Source organism: Protopterus annectens, chromosome 1.part1 (assembly GCF_019279795.1).
Source record: "Protopterus annectens isolate FY-2018-M chromosome 1.part1, PAN1.0, whole genome shotgun sequence".
NCBI classification, from domain to species: Eukaryota; Metazoa; Chordata; order Ceratodontiformes; family Protopteridae; genus Protopterus; species Protopterus annectens.
This window is the reverse complement of record NC_056726.1, coordinates 1,745,370,462-1,745,387,638: the sequence shown is the minus strand read 5'-3', so window position 1 is coordinate 1,745,387,638 and position 17,177 is coordinate 1,745,370,462. Positions and strand designations below refer to the sequence as shown.

Genomic DNA, 17,177 nt, shown 5'->3' with positions numbered 1-17,177 from the left:
TGGAACTCATTAACCAAGACATTGGGAACCTCCAAAAACTTGACCTGACCCAGTTCGGCTTTAAGGGCAGATCATGCCTATTAAACCTGGTTGACTTTGAGACAGTCACCAAGGCCATAGATGAGGGGAAGATAGTTCACACAGCCTACCTTGACCTCGCCAAGGCTTTTGACACCATTCCCCACTCAGGAATTATAGAAAAACTCACCAGCCTGAATATAAACCCCCTATGTCACGAGATGGGTTGCCAACTGACTTAGACAGAACTTGCACGGTAAGAATAGCGGGCTCCAGGTCCGACTCTTAACCAGTCACAAGTGGTGTCCCACTTGGCAAGGTCCTGGAACTCCTACTGTTCGGCATAAACTTCTTAGAAGTACAGGCAAACACAGGAGGGGACTATGGCTCATAGGTTCATAGATTAGTACTAAGCTAACTGCCCTTGCGAGCCATTTTAAGCCTAGTCAGTTATCCCTTGTGAGACTTGAACCCTGCACCTTGTGTTTGTAAGGCAAGTACCTTAACCATTAGGCCACCCTCCCGAATGAACTAACCCCCTACCTAAACACACTGTTCAACCTCAGCCTCTCCATAGACTACGTGCCCTTAGAATGGCGCACAACACCACCTGTCTGTTTACTGAATAAAGGATTTTCGACAGGAAACAGACTGCCTGCCTTGCTTGGATTACTTTCGAATACTTAGTAATGCTGTATGATTATATATTTTCTATTACTATTTTTTGTTTTGTTTTGACTTGAGACTAGTTAAGTTCGCTACTTCTACTACTATTGTCTGATCTGATTAATATACAGTGATTAACTAGAAGTATATGGACTGAAAATCTTCCACACAGAGAAGTTTCTTACACTGTTTTGTTTTTGGACCCCCTACACTTTAGTGGGTTGTTTTGAGACTTTGGGGATACCACGGAGATTACTTGTTTTTTTATCTTTCTCCACACCAACCACAAACTGGTTCCACAGCTATCTACAAGGCCGCCAGCAATCAGTCATCTGGGACAAGTCTATCCACTAATCTCCCTGTTAATCTCGGGGTTCCCCTAGGCTTCATCCTTGGCCCCCTACTTTTCTCCCTTTTCACCAACAACCTGCACACTGCCACTAAACATGCCTCCTGCACACTGCCACCAAACATGCCTCACTCATACATTATGCAGATGATTCCACCCTCGTCTGCTCAGCCCCAGCTTTAACAAAGCTCCAACAGATCACCCAAGAATCTTTCTCTTCAGTGGAAAGCTGGCTATCTAATGCCTAGCTTCTCCTCAATCCAAATAAAGCCAAACTCCTCATCTTCCACTCCAAATCTACTCCAAACACCCTACATTTCACTATTCAAGCCAAGAATAATACCTCGATTTCACCAACAGTCCACACAAAACTACTTTGTGTACAAATAGACAGTGTTAAATTTGACACCCACATATCACTAACAATAAAAAAAGTTCACAAAATGGGTGCCTTATATAGAAGCTGCCTATACCTCACCAAACCAGCAAAAATCTCAATTGCCATTTCCCAAGTAATCTCCACCCTACTCTACGCATCACCAATACTTACAAATCTTAGACAGACCTACACCAACTCGAAGCCTGCTACAATAAAATTGCTAAATTTGCCACTGGTGCTTCGTACCGCACCCACCACTGCGTCTCCCTTAGATACCTTGACTGGCTTTAACTCTCTCATCTCCTACACCAAACTCAGCTCACCTTTGCTCATAAATAGTAAACCACCCTCTCCGAATCCCATCGTTCCATACAGTTCACCAACCTTACCACTCTTCCAGACCACTACGCTCCTGCAACAAAATCTACTCCAGGTCCCCAAAACCAAAATCTCAGCAGGTGAAGCGCTATATCCAAGCTCTGGAACAACCTTCCCACTACCACAACTACCCTTCCTTCCTGCAGTCTTTTCAAGACTGCACTTAAATCTCACCGGCTTTGTCCTTGTCCAAACCCCGACTAATAACCCCCCCCTTCAACCTGTCTCTCCTTTCCCAGATTTAGAGTATTCCCTCTCACTATAAAACTGAACTGAAGATTACTCACTGCTTGTTAATTCTTCCAGGATTTAGTTAATCATTTAGTCTATTTTTGTTATCTAGTTACTGTTTAGAAAATTTGTAGCATTGCGTTTTACTTATTTTTCAAAGTTAATTAAAGCTTACTACTCAATTGTACCCAATTTACTCCTGTATTTCTCCATGTCATGATCACCTCTACTGTATTCATACCTTAATTGTTATTGTTTACCATCTACCATGTTATTCTATGGGTCTTTTCTGCCCGGGCCTCCGCTGAAAAAGGACCTGTCCAGTCGGAATTTCCCAGTAAACGAATGTAATAAGTAAATATCGGAGAGAAAGAGGGCAGGAATTTAAGTATTATAGTTGATCTTTACAATAGAACAGGGTGGTTTAGGATTGCCTGATTTGAAGGTTTATTTTAGAAATATGCATAAGGCTCATGTACATAAAACAATTGGAAGGTTTTAATTCAAAATTGAAAGGGAAGATTAAGCATAGGAGGAGATTCAAGAAATAAGGAGAACGTTTGATTTTGTATGCAGATCCTTAATAGTTTAAATGCGCAAAACTTTTCATTTCACAAAGTGTTTGCATGTATCTTTGTGTGTAAACATTGATGTTATGTGATCCTATCTCGCCTACATTCAGCACTGATGGGCTCGGAGCCGATCCCTCGGCTCCGACTCGGCACGCTATGCTATAGAGCGAGGCTTCTTATTGGCTGAGCTATTTCTTATCCCAGGATGCACCACCACTAATCCCCCAGATCTCGTTTTCCGCTTACAAGCTAGGACGTGATCTCAAACTTGGCTGGGCTAAGTACTGTTTTATTCAGAGTTTTTCTGTCAGGAATTTTGCTATTTTGAACCCAAAAGCTGTTTTAACAGCTATTGTTGTTGTACGAGTGTGTTTGGAAGAAATTTGTTGAGAAAATTGTGGTTTTTTGTTAAGGGAAGGTTTCCCGTTTAAGTTAGAGGGGCCTTCCCCTATTCCTATCTAGCGTTTTTTGTGTTTTCAGGAGGTCAAGTACCTGCTTAAGTTAGAGGGTCTTGACCCTCATTTTCAGTGATTGTAGTACTAAATTGTGTATTGTTTTCTGACATTGGATTTGTCTCAAAAAAAACAAAAACAAAAAAAAAAAAAAAAACTTAGTTTTCACTTTCTTTGTGGTAAAATCTTGTTTCTTCGTGTTAGTCATCATGTCTAAGGAACATAGACCCTCTGGGTTTAAAAAGTGTGCGAGGTGTGGTTACAAAATGTCCATAACGGACGACCACTCCTCGTGCGTTTATGGTTTAGGTGCCAAGCACCTACAGGAGTCCTGTAGTGTGCGTCACGCCTTTTCTTCTAGAGTCCTCCAGGAGAGGAAGAATAAATTAATATTAAAAGGTTTGATTAAGCCCTCCTTCAAGGAGGCCTTATCTTCCTCTTCCTCTCCTACCAAGAAAAAAAAAGCGTCGACTCTGACCAGTCTGTCGGAACAGACTGCCAAAAAACCTAGGCAGGCTTCTCCATCGGCTCCACGGACTTCGGAGCCGAGGGCGGAACGGTCTGCCTCTATGCCTCCAGTCTCGACCCCTCTGGTTTCGGAGCCGAGGACTGGGGTATCGAGAGGCGGGTCACCTTCATCGGCTCCACTGATTTTGGAGCCGATGAGGGTTGCCGGCTCAGACTCTTCCCCTTCGGCGCCGAAGTTCTCCTCGGCACCGAGGGAAATTATTTTGAGATCTCCCTCGGAACCGTTAGTGGTCGAATCCATTCGGAGCCGGTCCCCTAGTCCTATGGAGCCGATGGAGAAGTCGGTTCGGACCCGATCGGTGTCATCTAGATCCTCCAAGATGTCTGATTCGGACATCGACAGGGTGCTCCTAAGACTTTTCCAGTCTCCGGTGTTTCAAAAGTTAGTTTCGGCTCCAGCCCATTCAGCTTCGGAGCCGATGGTCCACCCTGCTATTATGGTTCCTCCTCCAACAGCCTCGGCACCATTGGAGCCGGTGCTGGTGGAGCCGATGGAGGTTTTCAGGTCGGGCCCGACCCTTACTCCAACTCCGGCTCTTGAGTCAGAGTTCGGTACGCGGACTTCTTCTGTCGGCCCCGGGGGGGACGCTTCGGGACTAATGTTTTCGGTCCCAAGCCTTCCTCTTGGTGCGTCGGCTGCGGGTGTGCCATCTACCGTTGTGGCCACGGAGGTGGGACCTTCCCAGGATTCTGGTGGTCCCGCCTTCAGGGCCATGAGGAGTGCGTTAGCCAAATCTTCTTTGGCTACCTCCACAGTCTCCCCAGCTCCTTCCCTGCATACTGAGACTGGGTCTTTGGCAGTCGCCCTGTCCTTAGACAGCGGAGCCCTTGGGCCTGAGGTTACCCCCACTGGGGGTTCCCCCCTCCTGGGGGTCCCTCTGAAGCTTCTTCGGAGGAACCCCCCAGGAAAAGATTGTGTAAGAGGAAGCACGTTGACTCCCCTGATGAGTCTCTTACATCAGACACTGATCTCTATGATGCAGAGGGGTCCCCAAAGTCGTCCTCAGATGATGTCTCCTTTGCAGACATCCTGGAAGCCCTTAAACAACGAGGCGGCTGGCAATCCAAACCCCCTTCTGCTGATGAGTCGGTGTTCCTTAAGGCCTTCGGGGCTCAGCCCTCCGCCTCCTGGGTGTCTTTGCCCTTCAACGAGCTCCTGGATTTGATCTGTCGAAGGGTGTGGGAACACCCAGATTCTGTGGAACCGGTGCCTGCTCGTCCTAATAAGTTCCTGTCAGCACCCCCGGAAAAAGAGTTTCTGACGAAAGGTGTGGCTGTAGATGCTTTGGTGGTGGCATCTGCTACCCAGCAAGATGTAGCAGAGGCTTCAACGTCCGTCCATCCTCCTAATAAGGAGTCTAGGAGCATGGATCGGTACGGTAAGCGCACCCTAAGTTCAGCGGCCTTTACATTAAGGTCCCTGAACTATCTCGCGCACTTTACCAGATTTCAGAGGGATCTGATTAAAGAACTTTCAGATACCCTCTTGGGTAACCTGCCTGAGCAGCTGGCCCAGACGGTTGGCTCTCAGCTGGCTACACTGTCGTCCATATCAAACACGTCCATGAGGCTCATTTCTTATGCGGCAGAAGGGGCTAGTAGAGCGGCGGGTACAGGCATTGCTCTACGGAGACAAGCCTGGCTCCGCCTGTGTCATTTTGCGGAGGCCTTTAAGTCTTCTTTTGCCGACGCCCCCTTTGATGGGTCCTCTTTGTTTGGACCCAAGGTAAAGGACACACTGACCCGCTGCGAGCAAGAAGGTAAGAGTTTGACTGCCGTAGGGGCACGATTTTCCACTCCCTTTCGGCCTTACCCCAAGGCTAAAAGAGGAGGGAAAATGTGGTTCCGTAGATCTCAGAAGTCTTACCCCTCACAGCAGGACGATCCCCCTTCTACAGGCAGGGGAGGGGGAAATTCTTCTGGAAGATGCCGTCCCAGAGGCGGCAGAGGCCCTCGCAACACTGGAGACCGCGAGTCCTTTCGTGGCTGTTCAGCCTTTCATAGTCCCTGAGGGATTGCCCGACTGTGCAGCTCTGGAGCCAGTCGGGAGTCGTTTTTCGAGGCACCTAAAAGCCTGGGAAGGTATCACTCAGGACAATTGGGTGCTTCGAATTATCGCCGGAGGTTACGCCATCCCTTTTTCTCACTCTCCACCTCAGTCCAAAAAAATCCCGGACCCGCCACCCAGTCAACGGGAAACTGCAGCCTCAGAAGTTTCAAAGCTGCTGCAAAAAGGAGTCATCCAACCGGTCCCCGCAGACCAGATCGGATTAGGGACTTACTCAAGATTCTTTTTGGTGCCAAAAAAGACCGGGGACTTGAGGCCCATTTTGGATCTCAGCATTCTAAACCGTTCAGTCAAGAAGTCCAAGTTCCGAATGGTCACCCTACTATCCATTCTCCCACTGCTGGAGAAAGGTGTTTGGATGTGCTCTATAGATCTCAAGGACGGTTATTACCATATCATGGTACATCAAGTGTCCAGGAGACACCTGCTCTTCAGCCTAGGAGGCAGTCATTTTCAGTTCCGCACGCTGCCCTTTGGTCTCACCACAGCCCCCAGGGTGTTCACCAAATGTTTGGCGGTCGTGACTGCTCACCTGAGAAGTCTAGGATTCCAGGTGTTTCCATATCTGGACGACTGGCTCCTTACTGCCACCTCCAAGCATCTACTATTGCGGAGCCTACAAGCCACGATATCACTGGGCAATTCCCTTGGGATCACCTTCAATTGGCCAAAGTCTGTGTTGCTGCCATCTCAACGCATAAGATTCATCGGAGTAGAGATAGACTCAAACCGAATGCAGGTCTATCTACCTACAGACAGGATACAAACCATACAAGCTCAAGTTCGAGCCTTACTTCCCAGATCCAAAGCCCCAGGCAGAATGGTCCTGCAGCTATTGGGATCCATGTCCGCCACGGTTCTTCTAGTTCCCCTAGCAAGGTTGCACATGAGAATTCTCCAGTGGCTTCTTTCAACTCAGTGGTCCTTTCAGGAACTCCCTCTGTCACCTCATATGGATCACGGAAACCTGCAAATGGGACCTTCGCTGGTGGCTGGTGCCCTCCAATCTGGATCAGGGACGACCCTTTGTTCCACCTCCTCCTGTGGCCACTTTGACCACGGACGCCTCCCAGATGGGGTGGGGGGGCATTCCCTGGGCAGGTAAGTCCAAGGCATATGGCAGTCGGAAGAGACCCTACTTCATATCAACATCCTAGAAATGAGGGCGGTGCTTCTGCCCCTTCAAGCCCTTCACGATTACCTCCCTCAGGGCGTAATTGCCGTTCACTCCAACAACATGTCAGTGGTCTGGTACCTGAACAAACAGGGAGGGACCAGATCCTATCCCCTTTGCAGAGAGGCCATGAGAGTTTGGGAATGGGCAGTGTCGACCAAACGCTTTCTAGTGGCGACTCATATCCCGGGCAAGTCCAATGTGATAGCCGACAGACTGAGCAGAACTATCCTCTCTCCACACGAGTGGTCTCTGAACATTGCAGTTGCAAACCAGATTTTCAGCAAATGGGGAGTTCCGTGTTGCGACCTCTTCGCGACTCCGCTGAATGTGAAGTGCAGAAAGTTCTTCTCCCTCACCCCGGCTCCGGGGAAGAGCCCTATGGATGCACTAGCCCGTCCGTGGCCCACCGGCTTGCTTTATGCTTTTCCTCCAGTTCCTCTCCTTCCCAGGGTGATCCAAAAGGCGCCTGTCTTGGGGAGCAAAATGATCTTAGTTGCTCCTTACTGGCCTCGTCAAGTATGGTTCCCCTATCTTCGGAAATATGCACTGGAAGGTCCATGGTTCCTGGATCAGATCCCAGACCTATTGGTTCATCAGTCGGGACTATTCCACCAGTCCCTACACACCTTAAAATTGACGGCTTGGCTCCTCCTCTTCCGACTATAGTCAGGAATCATACCTTGGATCCGGAAGTTGTACACATTTTATCCTCGGCCCACAAGTCTGCTGCAAAGAAATTGTATTCTAGCAAATGGAAAAGATTTGCTATTTGGGCTCAACTCCGGGGTCTGGATCCCATCACTATTCCCGTATCAGAAGTACTGAAATTTCTAACTTCCCTTTTCAATCAAGGCTCTTCAGTCTCTACCATCAAGGTTCAATTGGCAGCTATTTCCAATTTTCACGAATCTATAAACCCACCTTTAATGAGCAACAGATTGTGTAAGACCTTCTTGAAAGGTGCTGCGCTTTTGAGACCTCCGATTTCTCATCCTGCTCCTCCATGGGATCTCGATTTGGTGTTACGCGCCTTAACTTCCTACCCCTTCGAACCGGCAGCAACATGTGATCTAAAATTTCTATCGTGGAAAACTGCCTTTCTGGTGGCTATTACTTCTGCCAGAAGGGTTTCAGAGCTTCAAGCTTTATCTGTAAAACCTCCGTACTTGGTTTTTCACAAAGATTGAGTATCTCTCAGGCCAAATCCATCCTTTGTCCCTAAAGTTTGTTCCAGTTTCTGCCTACAACAGTCATTAGAACTTCCAGTCTTCTTTCCGAAGTATTCTAACAAAGCAGAGTTCATATTCCACACATTAGATGTCCACAGGCAATTGCGTTTTTATTTAGATAGGACCAACCAAACAAACAAGGAAAACAGATCAGTTGTTTGTATCCTTTTCGGACAATAAATTGGGCAAAGCCGTCACAAAGGTCACTATTGCCAAATGTATCAGGGACTGTATTACTCAAGCTTATTCTTCTTCTAATAAAGAGCTTACCACCTCTGTCAAAGCTCATTCTACAAGAGCTATGGCTACTTCAATAGCATTCCATTCTAAGCTTGCCATTAGTGACATTTGTGCTGCGGCTACATGGTCCTCCCCGCACACTTTCATTTCCCACTACAAATTGGATGCGGCATCTAGAGGACGAGCTTCATTTGGTTCCACAGTGCTCAGGAGTGTTTTCCAATGAGCCACCCAGGATTTAGGTGCTAGGGATGCTGTCCCATCAGTACTGAATGTAGGCGAGATAGGATCACATAACATCTTTTAGTTATGTACTTACCATAACTTTAGATGTTTGGGATCCATCTCGCTTACATTCCCAATAACCCACCCTCCTTCCCCCTTCCTTGGAGATCAGAGGATATCAGAAGGTCTGAATCCTGTTGTTTCATCTTGAAACATCTGGCAATGTTATATAAACAAGTTGCGTACGTGTGCATGAATGCGGACATACAAGATCTGGGGGATTAGTGGTGGTGCATCCTGGGATAAGAAATAGCTCAGCCAATAAGAGGCCTTGCTCTATAGCATAGCGTGCCGAGTCGGAGCCGAGGGATCGGCTCCGAGCCCATCAGTACTGAATGTAGGCGAGATGGATCCCAAACATCTAAAGTTACGGTAAGTACATAACTAAAAGTTTTCCAACATTTAAAAATATGTGCATTTAATGTTTCCTTCTGAATGCTGAAGACTTAACATACAAAGTCGTATTTATGCCTTTAATGTTAGTGGTTGGGCAGGAGGTGCTTACATCACTTTGGGTATCCAACTCTAATTTTGCTGGATTAGTGTGGATTAGTTATGTAATTTCCAAACTGTTGTATTAACGCTTGGAGATGCTGCTGCTGTGGAACTCCTCTTCCACGTAAAACAAAGCTCATCCCTGTCCATATTCAAGTGCAGTTTGGATCTATGGATGGGAAATTGAAAATTTACCCCAGGACTATCTTCGTACTACAAATGGGCAGAGGCAGCTCTTACGTACTTTATTCCATGCGTGTGTCACTCCAAATTATCCAAGGTATGATCCCAGTTATTCTCATTAGGGTAATTTGTAATCATTACCCATGGGATGGGTAAGGCCATTCTCCTAACAAATGGCATAGGTTAATTCAAGAAAAAAAAATTGAAATTGGCTTAAAATGGTCTTCAAGGCCAGCTAGCCTAGAACTTGCCTATTTAACTATATTAAGCAAAAGGGGGATGGAATTTACTGGAGAAAACTGGTAAAGGAGACATGGTATTGGGCGCTAATAACTAGAGAGGGAAATGTAATAAGTTGGAATTTTAGGCCAAGAAGTTTTGACTGCAGGTTAGAGACTGCCTTCCCTACCAGGATTTGATGTCAGTATATAGGCAAAGCGTAAGGGAGTCCTAAGTGAAACACAAGTGATAGTTTAGTCAAATTTAGAACATAACTTGCTGTTAATAAAATATAAATAGTAGGGCATGTAAAACATTGCATGATAACTTTAAGGATCAGTCGGAGGACTGGAAAGAGAGACTGGAAAAACAATTTGCAAGGGAACAATTGGAGGACATGTCTGTGTCTCTCATGTGTGCAACAAAGTCCAGAAAGGTTAGTTTATTTGCTGAGAAGTGTTTGCATAGGTATTTTTTGCCCCAAGCAGACCTGGATATTTCCTTGAGCAGAGAGCAAATGTTGGAGATGTGATGTGAAAGATGTCATGTGGAAGAAAGAAGTAACTGGGAACATGTCTTCGGAATATATACAAGGCCATGTCAAACCCAGATTTGATGAATATGCTTCACCTCAAAAAATCTAGATCCCTCAGAACCACAAGGGTGGAAGACTTAAACCTTGACACGGTTATTAATAGAACGTGCTGGAGGGACAGATTCATCACCCAGAGACTCCCTATGCTGTGGAACAAAATCCCGGTACATGTGAGGCAGAGCACCTCGCTGGCCTTGTTCAAGAGGAATCTTGACCAATGGATGGGAGATCGCAGATATACCCCAGGGATTACTTCAGTGTCACTGCTTGACAGAGGCACAGCAAAATAACAGGCATAGTTTTATTCAAACTAAAGGGGTGGCGAAAGCCACATAACTATGGGCTAGGCTTGTAAATGCCCTTGGGCAGATAGCCTAGTATGAACCTATGAACCTAATACGAGTTGAAAGAGTAAAAAATTCCCTACAAAGTACTCAGAAGTATTGGGACAGCAAACTGCTATAACTAAGGAAATGATTCTTGTGAGCTTTGGCACATGATTTTATTCTATGATATATTGACTGTAACCAGTAGAGATTTTTAGATAAATCAACTTATTTGTATTCCTTGTAGTATGTATTATTTTTTTTTGTGTGTGTGTGGGGGGGGGGGGGGGGCATTTTGGCTGCCTCAACTTATATTTGTATTTTCTTATGTCTATTTATTCATGTTATGAACCTTTGTAACTTGTGGGGCATTTCTCCCAAGGCTTCTGATGAAAATGGGTTACCCACCCAGTTTGACTATCCCAGTAAACATAACGTAAATCTAACTATTTCACTAAAAAAGCAATTACTAGAAAGGGGAAGTCAAAATCTAAATCAACTGTATTTGATGATTTGAATATTAAAAAAACAGGTAAATGACCTAGAGGTGGCTTCAGAAAAGGGAAGCATTAAGTTACATAGAAATGGAATTTGTGGGAACAATACATGTAAACAATGCTCTGCAGGAGTAAGGTTTAAGGAAAGGCAAACATTTAGCCATTTGTCATGTTTGAAAGACAGCTGTAAAGAAAAAAAATTGTATAATGTATGTAAATGAAAAACGGTTTTGCTTTTTATTAATATCTGTCCCCCAGTAACTTGAGAGAAGGCTTTTAAAAAAATGATATCTTGATCTTCATTAGAGAGTATAACTGTGTTGGGATCAGAAAGATTGTCTGCTGGTAAAGTGTCTAATACATTGCCTTCTGTAGTTGAGTTTGCACTGTTTGTTGGTTTTGCAATTCTGATTGGGAGCTGTTTTAGACTCTGTAAATTTAATAAAATGTGGAAAGTGGATTGCAGCTGCTATGCATAACTATTAGCCATTATTTTTATTTCTAACAGTTTTAAAACTCTGCCAAAGCATTTTGTAAGCTTGGAGTTGTATTTCATTACACGCACACCAATTGTTCACAGTGGTTGTTCAGTAGTAGGTACTGACTGCATATTTTATATTGTGCTGGAAATTGGGGTGTTATTTTTTTTTTTTTCTTTCCAATGGTCTGTAGGAAAACATTGAAGTCCAATACATCTGCTGGGATCCACACATTCTGTGACCGACAGACACCCGTTCCAGATGGAGCAGTTCAGTATTATGTAGCAGGTAGGGTTCTCTCAAGATTTGTTCACAGATGTGCAAATAATGAGTCATTATTGTAGGCTGATGACTTAGCCTTCAATTCGGAAAAATATTTCTTTTTTTATAATGTCTTGGATAAAAAAGGCTTGCTGGGAAGGAGTTTGGCTTACTCCCCTTGAGCTGAAAAAAATGTTCAAGAGCTATACAGCTTTAAAAAAACACTGTGTATAGAGGAAGTCTGTCACCCTAATTAATATTTCTTTGAGATTTTTAGTAGTGATGTAAGCTGATAGGAGTTTTAGGCATTTCATCAGTGCAGAGAAGCCATTTCCAACTGAGCTGATAAAAATTAATTTTATGTTTGCTATTATAACTAAAACAGATTTCCAGAACTGTTGTAATCTTTTATCACTTGAGTTAAATACAAGTCAGATAAGTTTTACTGTTTTGTGGCAGCATTTTTCTGGTGATAATGCAGTATAGTCTGGGCTTGGTCTAAGATGTCGAGTAGTTTAGTGCAGAGTATTAAGGCTGTGAGATGTTCTCATTCTGAGCAAGTAACTTAACCAGACAATGCTTCCAGGTTTTCCCTGAGTAGGGACATTTGTGTCCAGTGGGCTTACACAGTTTAGCAACTAAAATACTCTCTACAAGTTCAGCTATTGAGCTCTGCTAAAATTTTATATGGGAACATTCCTTTGGCAGTTGCTTTTGTCAGTGCCCCCCCACACACACACACACCTCACCAGAGGCATTAAGCTAAACGTTTTTGAAATTCTAACCACTGGACTTGATTCTCTAATATTTGATTTAATTGATTAGATCCTGCTCAAGCAAGCCTGCTGTACTTGGCATAGAACTATGTCTACCCAGGGTCTTTTGTTCAAGACTCAGGGAGTTATGAGATGCAAACATTTCATCCAAAGGGAAGAAAAAAAGCTTTTTATTTAAAATCTGCTTAATTATTTAGAGTTACAATTGTGGGACCTGTGTTTACTTTTTGTCTTCTCTATTTGCATTTTTTTAGCTTGTTTTTGGACCTTGGTCTTATAGTTATGTGAAGATTGTGTATTACTGCACGATTTTAGCATTGTTTATACATTTATACTGCTATTTCCATAACTAGAATTACATGTAAAAGGTTTTTGTATTTTGAACCCAGCCTGGACAATCTTGTAGCTTGTTTCATAGTTGTGGCAGGACTGTGGTGATCTGCCCGATTTCACTAGATTCAGTCATTTAACAACACTGTTACTTGTAAATTTCTGCGTGGTCTGGTGCCTTAGTTTATGATGGGATTGCAGTAGTGGCAGTGCTGTGAATTCTGCTCCAGGATTAGTACTTCAGTATTTTTTATATATGTATATACCTGCTTAAAGTTGCATTACAGTGCCTTTCTGTTTACCTTGCTTCTGTTTTTGCCCTTTTCTTTGAGGCATTGAGCTAAAGGTTTATAAAATTCAAACCACATAATTTGGGGGGGGGGGGGTCAACCTTTTCCTCATTGAGGTTTTAAGACAGTCTCTGGCTTCTGCTCCTTATGGTAATTTGACTTGGTCCATTCCTATCCTCTCTCATTGCTATTGTCTATTGTGTAAACTTTTTTTTTTTAAGTACTCTCACCTATTGTTTTCCATATGACTATAATACTAAGTGCCCACTCAGAAAACTGTTTTTGTGTCCTGCTCATTTTCCCAGATCACTCATCTGCATGGCACCCTAGCCACACTAAAAAGTAGTCTTGAGTTAACTCTGTTCCATCTTTGGCAGATAGTTTTATTTTGTTTTGTACTCCAGTTAACTAAAGAGTGCTACTGCTTTTTATTTTGTTTATTTTTGCCCTTGTCATTCTAAAGGTCCTTACTTGTGAGGATAATTTACGTTTTGCTGTAGCAGTTTTTCTTGGTGGTGTTACATCAAGAGTTTAGCAGTGCCCTGTACAGATACAAATGCCCAGAAGGTAATTTTATCTATAAAACTTTCTTTAGAACTGAACTGTAACTTACTCTCACTAAAACAGTCATTGTGTGGAGACAAGCTTAGTGCAGCTAGTTTGCACATTAAACAGCACTGCTGTCAAATCTTAGCACAAGCTAACCTAGTGTATTACCAAAACTCAGACACTATTCAAGGGAGACTTCCGTATAACCTGGTCCACAAACCTATAGTAGTCCACTGTATAACCTGGTCCACAAACCTATAGTAGCCCACCCAGGTACAGGTCCAGACAACATGGATATTCAATTTGAAAATGTCTTCTTAGCCTTGTTGGTGGATGTGGACATTGAGACACTGTATCATTTGTCTCGTGCTCACAATTATTTAATCCTTAAAAACACTGTATGCAAGAGCTGCACTTACGTGATTTTACTGGAGGCAAAAATCTCGTGCAAACAAGGTTGTCAAGAACACGCACACTACCACCAGACATAGTCTGCACCACAAACAACAACCTATGCTGAGGCACTAAAATGCAATCTTCCCAAACCTCAAAGACGTAAGCCTATTAACTGTAATGCCTGTCATCAGCAATCTCTAAAAGACTTGCCAAAAGCAACACCAAACACCACACATACTCATGTACCCAATGGAGCCTCAAGAGAAAAGCCCATAAGGTAAGGCACCACATTACTTAACTCTTGTTATAGGGGACTCCATTGTAGGGTGCACAGGTGCCCCACTTACCAGTCTGAAAAACGAGATAACTGTTGCTTATCTGGAGCCGGGATCCACCAAGTTTTTCACATACTTAAGTCACTACATCACAGGTACTAGTATGCCTGTATCATAGTCCTTCTGGGGTTGATGTCCTGACATAGTTTCCTGGAATATATGAAGAGAGATGTTGTTTTTCTCGCTCTCTCACTGTGTCTCAGGCAGGTATGCACCTTGCATTGAACAACATCCAACCTTCACCAAGGATGCTGCCACAGTATGAATAAAAGATGCTTGACTTGAATAATTGGCTTAGCGTCTGGTGTCTTTCCAGTATGATACAGTATTTGCCAACATGGGAGGACATGGTTGTTAAATGACTGTATCTAGTGAAATCGGGCAGATCACCACAGTCCTGCCACAACTATGAAACAAGATTGTCCAGGCTGGGTTCAAAATACAAAAACCTTTTACATGTAATTCTAGTCTGCACCTGTTTCCTGTAGGCTTCAGAATATTTTCTCAAACCTTTTGCATCTCTCTAGAGATTTTTTTCAGGCATTGCCAAGTTGACAAACCTACCTATGTAGCAAATAAAAACAAAAAAAAGCCTAGAAGTGTTACTGCTCAGTGCTAAGACCCAAACATGAAACTTCACACCTTACAGGCTGTTCTCACTCTGGAGAATATAGACATCTGTACCAATAATAAAACATTGTTTAAATCCATAGAAAATACTCCAGTGCAAAGCTTCTTTGCCTTCCACACATTTAGATCATCAGCTGCACAGACAGGGACAAAAGATGGCGTCTCGAGCTACATTTGCAACAAACATAACTCTGCATTGCTTAAACAGGATGATGGCCTAGAATTTATCCAAGTGCAAATTACCATAGATAGTCACATACCATATCTTAGCAGGCTATAGGTCATCCTCTGTCCCTAGAATCCTGTAGCTCATACCTAGACCGACTGGAGAACACTCTCCATTAAACCAAATTGCCTTATTCATGGGTGAATTTTTACTCCTGCTCTGTAGACTTGGACACATACTCTGCCTCGTACTTGCAGGCATGATTCCTGGACTTGATTAACTCAAATAACCTTAACTAGATAGTCTGCATATCCACCAGAGGTTCAGACATGCTGGACCTTGTTCTACCCCCCCCCCCCAGGTCATGTCCACACTGATCTGGCCTGCTACAGCTGTGTCCAAAATCATAAAGGCAGCACACATCAGTGTGCAGAAATAGTAGTCAGTATTACTACCTTCACTGAACAGAACAACATAGCAAATTTACTGGCCGAAAAATTCATCTCAGACTTAATTCTCCACTATACCCTCTGTCTCCTTCCATGAAATACATAAAAGCATAACCCCCCCCAGCTATTGAGGGAGCTGGTCTTGGTGGTGCTTACTAAGGACATGGCCTCAGAGGGCCCTGACAGTATCTCAGGATGTTTGCTAAATAGCTGGAAATGTGACCTGTCAAGACCAATTGAGTCACTTTTCAACTATACCCTCAAACACTTTTTGACCATGATAATAGAAGACTTCATTTATCCCACTTCACACAGGTGGACTATCAACCGACCCCGGAAACTACAGACCCATTAGTCTGACTAGTTTAATATACAAATCCATGGAATGAATTATTGTGGAAATGATCAGCAAAGACATATGGATCCAGTGTCTGAAGAATGCCTGTCAGTTCAGATTTGTCATGGGAAGATCATGCCTGCTAAACCTGGTGGACTAGTTTGAGAAGGTCACCGAGGCAATGGTTGAGGGGAAAATTGTACATGCAGCCTATGTGGACCTAGCTAAGGCATTTGATGTAATTCCCTACTTGGGTATCATTGTCAAACTCACCAAAGTGGGCATAAGTCCATAAATACCTGCTGGATTGCAAGTTGGCTCACAGACCAGATCCATGAAGTAAGGATTGAGGATACCACCACTATTAAATGACCAACAACCTAACAGGCTAGAAGGATGCCTCAGAAGTCCATGCTTAGATTGCTGCTATTTGGAATCTACCTTACAGAGGTACTGGCTAATGTCAAGATGTCTGCAAAATAATTGCGGTCATAGATTTTGCCCATGACACAAACACTATGCTTGTAGACTATTGAGCAGCACTGCTTGCCCCCCCCCCCCGACTCTACATGCTGACCATTAATCCTCCCCCCATTATTCCTGCCCATTTATTGTCCCTTCCTGGGTATTTGTAAATGAAAGTATTGCAGTGTGTGTGCCATCAGCGGCATCCTGGCAGTGAGTTTTTGTTTTGGCCCTAATCCCACTCCAGTGGCTGACATGTACACCTCACTTCAGGAGCATCCTATGGCTTCCCCATACGTGTGCATTCCTCCCACCCCAAAGTGTGCCTTCTCACTTTGAATATTGCTAGGCATAGGTTTCCTGGTTCTGCATTCACTGGAAACATGTAAGCCTCCACTTGCAAAGGAGCAAATTGACTTGAATTGGGACCACCAGCTTCCCTCCATTAGCACGACTGAGCTGGCAAGTGCTGGTCCCTCATCCTTACATGCCCAAGTCTTGCAGTGCCTGAGCCAAAGTTCAAACTGTCGTCTGGGTTGCAGTCAGGTCTTTATACCCTTTCTACCACAGAACGTTTAAATACCACTTGTGTCTTGAAAGTGGGACACATGCATTTTTTTCTCAAAAAATGGTCTTCATAATTTCAGAGTAATTGTAATAATCAGATCTATTGGAATGTTTATGAAATGTAGTCTAATGTGGCAGCTTTGCAGCAGTTTGATTTCACTCTATTCCCCAACCCCCGTCCCACAAGCTGTGTCCGTGGTAGTGTTATTTTCTTTTAAGTTAATCTGCATTTTTGCAACAATTTCTATTTTCTGGCTGCC

At 43.9% G+C, this 17,177-nt stretch overlaps 1 protein-coding gene across 1 annotated transcript in view; it reads left to right on the top strand.

Moving 5' to 3' along the window:
- Positions 1-17,177, top strand: part of WDTC1 (WD and tetratricopeptide repeats 1) — a 2,674,659-nt gene that overhangs the window by 1,072,038 nt on the left and 1,585,444 nt on the right. The window contains 1 exon segment of the mRNA XM_044084279.1: positions 11,560-11,654. Coding sequence (XP_043940214.1) covers positions 11,560-11,654 — 95 coding nt within the window.